The following is an 8273-nucleotide window of genomic DNA, read 5'->3' on the forward strand; positions in this document are numbered from 1 at the left end:
TGTGAGAAGCGTGAGACACACGATGGGAAGGTTTAGAGAGACAGGAAGAGGAGGCTACGAGAGGCGAGGGGTAGGACGCTACATGAGGCAGGGTGAGGCGGCTACAAGAGGCAGGGTGAGGCGGCTACGAGAGGCAGGGTGAGGCGGCTACGAGAGGCAGGGTGAGGCGGCTACGAGAGGCAGGGTGAGGCGGCTACAAGAGGCAGGGAGAGGAATCGAGGGAGGGCGGGAGAGGCAGTGGGTCAAGAGGATTTACGTGGGCTGGAAGTATACAGTGGTCCCCGGTGTGGTCCCAGCCCTACAGTTACTACATTATTGATGGTCAAGCGTAATGCATATTCAATATGAGGCCAGCTGCTGCGCTCTCTCACCTCTCTCCCCAGCATCCCTGTTGCTCCCCCTCTCTCTCACCCCCCCCCCAGCATCCCTGTTGCTCCCTCTCCTTCCCCAGCATCCCTGTTGCTCCCCCTCCCTACCCAGCATCCCTGTTGCTCCCTCTCTCTCACTCCCCTCCCAGCATCCCTGTTGCTCCCCCTCCCTCCCCAGCATCCCTGTTGCTCCCTCTCTCTCACTCCCCTCCCAGCATCCCGGCAATTTCGTCACACCACTATGACGACCCGTCCAGCATGGATCGTTCGTCCAAATATTTACCATAATTTTCCCGTTTTCCCTTACCTGCGTTTTCCATAATCCCATTTTCTGTGGGTCTTCATTCCTTACCCTCTATATACATTTTTTTACACATTATATTTTCATCGCAAATATATTTTGTTTCGTTTAATTCTCTCATTTATCACCCTGCCTTCTGTTCCCTTACTCTGCAGTTATTCTTGTTGTATTTTCTATATATTGGACCCCATCTCTTCCTTAGTTGCTTTGTGGTCTCTCTCTCACTCTCACTCTCACTCACTCTCACACTCTCTCACTCTCACTCTCTCTCTCACCCTCACTCACTCACTCTCAGTAACACACCGCCAAAATTATGCATTCACCAACACAGTATAACAAGGATGGAAACGTCAGATGCGACTTCACATTAATGACAAGATAAATAATTATTTTGATAAAATATTTTTTGTATCTAAACTGCTGTGCGGGTCCAAAGATTCCTGTACTTGCGGAGGTTGAGCTCTGGCTCTTTGGTCCCGCCTCTCAACTGTCAATCAACTGGTGTACAGGTTCTTGAGCCTATTGGGCTCTATTATATCTACACTTGAAACTGTGTATGGAGTCAGCCTCCACCACCACCTTACCTACCAAGCCAGTTACCCACCACCCTCCCTACCAAGCCAGACAGCCAGCTACCCACCACCTTACCTACCAAGCCACACAGCCAGCTACCCACCACCTTACCTACCAAGCCAGTTACCCACCACCCTCCCTACCAAGCCAGACAGCCAGCTACCCACCACCTTACCTACCAAGCCAGTTACCCACCACCCTCCCTACCAAGCCAGACAGCCAGCTACCCACCACCCTACCTACCAAGCCAGACAGCCAGCTACCCACCACCCTACCTACCAAGCCAGACAGCCAGCTACCCACCACCCTACCTACCAAGCCAGACAGCCAGCTACCCACCACCCTACCTACCAAGCCAGACAGCCAGCTACCCACCACCCTACCTACCAAGCCAGAGAGTCAGCTACCCACCACCCTACCTACCAAGCCAGACAGCCAGCTACCCACCACCCTACCTACCAAGCCAGACAGCCAGCTACCCACCACCTTACCTACCAAGCCAGACAGCCAGCTACCCATCCCCTTACCGACTCTGATGCCCTCGACATGTATACAGCTGACTGCTATATACCTCGCCGTTTACGGGATCACCATAGCCCGTGCTACATGTACACTGCTCTGAATAGCTATATCTAAAACAACAACATACCTCGCCGTAGTCGTGTAATAACTATACACCTGGCTATTACACAACTGATTGACAGCGAAGTGAGAATTTACTGACGAAATGTCCCATGACTGTCGAGAGAATTAAGGTCGCCCGAACCCTAGACTGTCACAGCTTAACTTGAAGGAATGTTAATGTCAGCTTGGAGGGTTAGCTTGGAGGGGTCAGCTTGGAGGGTCAGCTTGGAGGGGTCAGCTACATACGCCATTCATGACGATCTTAACTACACACGAGACATCATCACTGTAACCATCCACAGCATACAACTTTCATCACTTAACTACACTGCATACAACCTTAATCACTGTAACCATCTACACTACACACCTTTATCACTGTAACCATCTACACTACACAAGACCATCATCACTGTAACCATCTACACTACACACCTTTATCACTGTAACCATCTACACTACACAAGACCATCATCACTGTAACCATCTACACTACACAAGACCATTATCACTAACCATCTACACTACACAAGACCTTTATCACAGTAACCATCTACACTATACAAGACCATTATCACTGTAACCATCTACACTACACAAGACCATTATCACTGTAACCATCTACACTACACAAGACCATTATCACTGTAACCATCTACACTACACAAGACCTTTATCACAGTAACCATCTACACTACACAAGACCATTATCACTGTAACCATCTACACTACACAAGACCATTATCACTGTAACCATCTACACTACACACGACCTTCATCACTGTAACCATCTACACTACACACGACCTTCATCACTGTAACCATCTACACTACACACGACCTTCATCACTGTAACCATCTACACTACACACGACCTTCATCACTGTAACCATCTACACTACACACGACCGTTATCATCGTGTTGACCAGACCACACACTAGAAGGTGAAGAGACGACGACGTTTCGGTCCGTCCTGGACCATTCTCAACTCGATAGTGATGAGGGATGTTGTTGTTAAAGATTCGCTACCCATAACAAAGTTCCAAGCAGCACGGGCTGTGGTGAGCCCGCACTGTGATGAGGAAAGATTGATTGATTAATGAAGATTAAGCCACCCAAAAGGTGGCACGAGCATGAATAGCCCGTAAGTGGTGGCCCCTTTTGAGCCATTACCAGTATCAAAAGATGATACTGGAGATCTGTGGAGGCGCAACTGCACCCTGCGTGACGGGAGATGTCTCCCGGACCAAATGGTGACCAAATGGTGATGGTTGAGGAAAGTTGATGCAGGCAATAAATAAGCAAGAGTAAGGTGAGGAGCAAGGTAAGGTGTAGTAGGGAATAGTAGTAGGAATAAGAACTGCAGAGGGCCTATTGGCCCATACGAGGCAGCTCCTATTTATAACCACCCAATCCCACTCATATACATGTCCAACCCACGCTTGAAACAATCGAGGGACCCCACCTCCACCACGTTACGAGGCAATTGGTTCCACAAATCAACAACCCTCTTACTGAACCAGTATTTACCCAAGTCTTTTCTAAATCTAAACATAATCAATTTATACCCATTGTTTCGTGTTCTATATAACCATCTACATAACACAACCTTTATCACTGTATCCAGCTACACTACACACGACCTATATCACTGTAACTACACTACACAACCTTTATCACTGTAATCATCTTCTCAGCACACATTTATCACTGTAACCATAACATCCTTTATCTCTCTAATCATCTACACTACACACCCAAATTCACAAACAAACATTTACATCCCATTTCTCAAACATCCAAATGTGGGGATGTGTACCATCCTCATACGCCAATCGTATTGGCGTATGCCTTTCCATTGGAGACTTTCAGCGCCGTGGAGAGGGGGGACCTGCTGCCTGGGTAACAGCTTCTCCCCCGAATCAACCTACCCTGGCTTTGCGCCCTGGTGAGGCCACTCCAGACCAGACCGACACCAGAATGCAACTCCATAGTCTCCCGAGACTGATGGATGACTACTACTAGTACCATTCCAACAGACAAGCAAAGTCCTTCCGAGCCGCTTGACTTCGGTCACAGATCTCTTACATATTCGACGACATCCATTTTATTGTGCGACGTCCATATAGAAGCCTCTCGTCAACACAAAACACACTGTTCCCCGTTGGACAGAAACGAAGGGTTAAATACAATTAGAAAAATCATCGGCGAGATTATTAATTACCGAAACATCCTTCACATGATCGTGGAGAAATATAATAGTTTTATAGGTCCGGATCATGGAGAGAACTTGCATCTGTTTCCTGCAACAATGGAGCTCGTTAAGGGTCCCACAAACCACAGCGACAGGCATCGTACAGTAATTAAGAAGCTCTACAATCCACAGGAGCCAAAGACCTACAACGGCTTGCATACGACCGGCACTCCGATTATACCTATGGCTGTCGTAACCACTAAATCACCCTTCGCTTGATGGACGGCACCCAACCAGATGTGTATTATTATTATTTTCTACCACAAACGTGGCCAAACAATACTAGCCACTCACACACATTTTCTTCTGTCCTCCATGAACAGTGAAGGAGGAGGGGGGGGGGGGTTACCTGGAGTGTTGAGATGTTGAGATGTCACTAATCCCATCCCCTACCCGCCAATTCCATCCTTACTATTCTTGCTTCACCAACCCCACACAGCCATTCTATCCATGCTAATAACGGGTTTCATCCTAAATATAAAGCAGTTAATTATACCCATTTCCTAAATATAAATCAATAAATTACACTCGCTCACACATTTTGTTTAAAACAAAATGTCTCTCAAAATCGTTCTAAACTTCTCGTTGTTGGTGGTGTTCTTCGTGCTCGTATGTACGTAATGGTGGCTGGGGTGGCAGCAAGCCCTGGTGGGTGACCACCTCCACGGGCTCAGGAAGCAGGTTGCCGACTGGCAGACCCGCTAGAACGGTATTACAAGCCTTGCTAGCGGATTAGCAAAAGGTTTTCTCGGTTTCTCGCCAGTGCCAAGATGTCCTCATACGCTATTCGATGACCGCCTTGCTATGCCAGTGTGGCAGTCGGTGCCACCTGTGTCTTAGTTTGTACGCCTCCAGCATTCAAGCCGGCAAGTGGAGGGCTTGCGTTCGTTCCTGCTACAGGTGGGCGAGGAGCCACAAAACCACGATGGCCAATATGGTCATTGGTCCGAATGTTTGCCTATCACTTCCCTGCTGTTACTACTTCAGCAATTAATATGGGCCGTAAAGATTTTGTGGGGCCGGAAGAAAACACACATTTAATAGCGTCAGAACGATGACAATCGGCATCAAGTTGCTCAAAATGATGAGGAGCCTCTCATGCTCCCTCACGAGGAAGCCAAAAAGAATGTCATCGCAAGTGAAGACAAGTGGTATGACGTATCTGAAAATGATGAGGAGCCTCTCATGCTCCCTCACGAGGAAGCGAAAAAGAATGTCATCGCAAGTGAGGATAAGTAGTATGAAGTATCTCAAAATGATGAGGAGCCTCTCATGCTCCCTCACGAGGAGATGGACGTAAACACTAGTACAAAAGAAGAAGAAAGCAAATCCGACTCCCCCAAAAAAGTTATGAAGGAACCAAAAGACAAAAAGTCAAAAGCCTGCCCCAAGAAACGTCGCCGCCCACAAAAGATACAATGCCAAGAAGACGACCCCACCGAGTTGATCACACTGACAGTTCAGTGCCCATAATATTACCAAATGAAACTCATAAGCATGTACGAAAAAAAGCACGACGTGTTTCTCAAATTGGGCGGCGGCACCAACACTGTGGAAGTGTTCGGCGAAAAACAAAAGGCAGAAAAATGTTAAAGTGATATAGAGGCGTTTATGACGGAAATAAAAAATAAAAAATTAGATAAAAAACGTGCTTGGGCGCAGAAGGTAAAGGACAAGCGTGGCCAGGTACCCAACAAAATGCCCAAAGACATCACTGGACAGGGGCCCGACCGTTTTGAGACCACAGATGGCCCTGCCAAGGCAGCGCCAGCAGCCACTGGTGGCCCTGCCAAGACATCGCAAGTAGAAAAAGGTGGCCCTTCCAAGGCATCGCAAGCAGAAAAAGGTGGCCCTTCCAAGGCATCGAGAGTGGGAAAAGGTGGCCCTGCTAAGACATCGCAAGCAGAAAAAGGTGGCCCTTCCAAGGCATCGCAAGCAGAAAAAGGTGGCCCTTCCAAGGCATCGCAAGCAGAAAAAGGTGGCCCTTCCAAGGCATCGAGAGCGGAAAAAGGTGGCCCTTCCAAGGCAGCGCCAGCAGCCACTGGTGGCCCTGCCAAGACATCGCAAGCAGAAAAAGGTGGCCCTGCCAAGGCATCGAGAGCGGAAAAAGGTGGCCCTTAAAAGGCAGCGCCAGCAGCCACTGGTGGCCCTGCCAAGACATCGCAAGCAGAAAAAGGTGGCCCTTCCAAGGCAGCACCAGCAGCCACAGGTGGCCCTGCCAAGACATCGCAAGTAGAAAAAGGTGGCCCTGCCAAGGCATCGCCAGCAGCCACTGCTGGCCCTGCCAAGACATCGCAAGCAGAAAAAGGTGGCCCTTCCAAGGAATCGCAAGCAGAAAAAGGTGGCCCTTCCAAGGCATCGAGAGCGGGAAAAGGTGGCCCTGCTAAGGCATCGAGAGCGGAAAAACTTGGCCCTGACAAGACATCGCCAGCACCCACTGATGGCCCTGACAAGACATCGCCAGCACCCACTGATAGCCCTGACAAGGCATCGCCAGCACCCACCGATAGCCCTGACAAGGCATCGCCAGCACCCACCGATAGCCCTGACAAGGCATCGCCAGCACCCACCGATAGCCCTGACAAGGCATCGCCAGCACCCACTGATAGCCCTGACAAGGCATCGCCAGCAGACACTGATGGCCCTGACAAGGCATCGCCAGCAGACACTGATGGCCCTGACAAGGCATCGCCAGCAGACACTGATGGCCCTGACAAGGCATCGCCAGCAGACACTGATGGCCCTGACAAGGCATCGCCAGCAGACACTGATGGCCCTGACAAGGCATCGCCAGCAGACACTGATGGCCCTGACAAGGCATCGCCAGCAGACACTGATGGCCCTGACAAGGCATCGCCAGCAGACACTGATGGCCCTGACGAGGCAGCGCCAGCAGACACTGATGGCCCTGACGAGGCAGCGCCAGCAGACACTGATGGCCCTGACAAGGCATCGCCAGCAGACACTGATGGCCCTGACGAGGCAGCGCCAGCGGACACTGATGGCCCTGACGAGGCAGCGCCAGCAGACACTGATGGCCCTGACGAGGCATCGCCAGCGGACACTGATGGCCCTGACAAGGCATCGCCAGCGGACACTGATGGCCCTGACAAGGCATCGCCAGCGGACACTGATGGCCCTGACAAGGCATCGCCAGCAGACACTGATGGCCCTGACAAGGCATCGCCTACAGACACTGATGGCCCTGACAAGGCATCGCCAGCAGACACTGATGGCCCTGACAAGGAATCGCCAGCAAACACAGATGGCCCTGACAAGGCATCGCCAGCGGACACTGATGGCCCTGACAAGGCATCGCCAGCGGACACTGATGGCCCTGACAAGGCATCGCCAGCGGACACTGATGGCCCTGACAAGGCATCGCCAGCGGACACTGATGGCCCTGACAAGGCATCGCCAGCGGACACTGATGGCCCTGACAAGGCATCGCCAGCGGACACTGATGGCCCAGACAAGGCATCGCCAGCAGACACTGATGGCCCTGACGAGGCATCGTAGGCCTACCAATACGGTCTTCCAGTAAGAAGATATGAGCTTCCACCAAAAATCCCAAAGTTTAAACGCCCTCCACAGGCTATAAGATGCCCTAAGACAGCCCCACCATCTTCAGATCCTCCCAAGGCTCCAGTTGAACAAAAAATATTTTATGGGCAAATCCCACCCTAAGTATGGATAGACAACGCGCCAGAGAAAAAGGTGCAGGAAGCTCCACGTAAACCAAAAGTTGTGGAATAGGAATAACCAGTAAAAAACAAAAAAGCAATGGCAAAAAGTGAAAAAGCAAAGGCAAAAGCTGCCGAAAACAAAAGCAAGCAAAATGAAAAAAACAAAAATGACAGTAAAAAGTAAAAGAAATGACCCCAATGACCATTTCACTCATATCTCAATTGGGGGTTTCAAATGAAAATGGTTAAAATTTGCGCGGGCCCTCTTGGCTCGCAGGGGTTTTGCGCGGGCCCTCTTGGCTCGCAGGGGTTTTGCGCGGGCCCTCTTGGCTCGCAGGGGTTTTGCGCGGGCCCTCTTGGCTCGTGGTTTACCATGGGGCCCATGCCTACCCCTGACTCGGGTTAAACTCTTTCGTTAAACTCTAACAACCATCTGTTCGACCATTCCTGCAACTTATCCAGGTTT

The 8273-nt window shown here is 50.3% G+C and overlaps 1 protein-coding gene across 1 annotated transcript; it reads left to right on the top strand.

The window, feature by feature from the left end:
• Window positions 1-5732: 5732 nt before the first annotated feature.
• On the top strand, window positions 5733-7640 carry LOC138368171 (cell surface glycoprotein 1-like). The gene is made up of 2 exons (XM_069330553.1): window positions 5733-6212; window positions 6246-7640. The coding sequence occupies exons 1-2, from the start codon at window positions 5733-5735 to the stop codon at window positions 7638-7640; spliced, it is 1875 nt and encodes a 624-aa protein (XP_069186654.1).
• Window positions 7641-8273: the final 633 nt, after the last annotated feature.

This window comes from Procambarus clarkii, chromosome 3 (assembly GCF_040958095.1).
Source record: "Procambarus clarkii isolate CNS0578487 chromosome 3, FALCON_Pclarkii_2.0, whole genome shotgun sequence".
NCBI classification, from domain to species: Eukaryota; Metazoa; Arthropoda; class Malacostraca; order Decapoda; family Cambaridae; genus Procambarus; species Procambarus clarkii.

What these genes read in the sequence shown, in the direction of transcription:
- LOC138368171 (XM_069330553.1), top strand. Translation starts at nt 5,733, where the DNA reads ATGACGGAAATAAAAAATAAAAAATTAGATAAAAAACGTGCTTGGGCG. An exon ending in AAAAAGGTGGCCCTGCCAAG is followed by an intron (nt 6,213 to 6,245) that starts GCATCGAGAGCG and finishes GGCCCTTAAAAG; the next exon opens with GCAGCGCCAGCAGCCACTGG.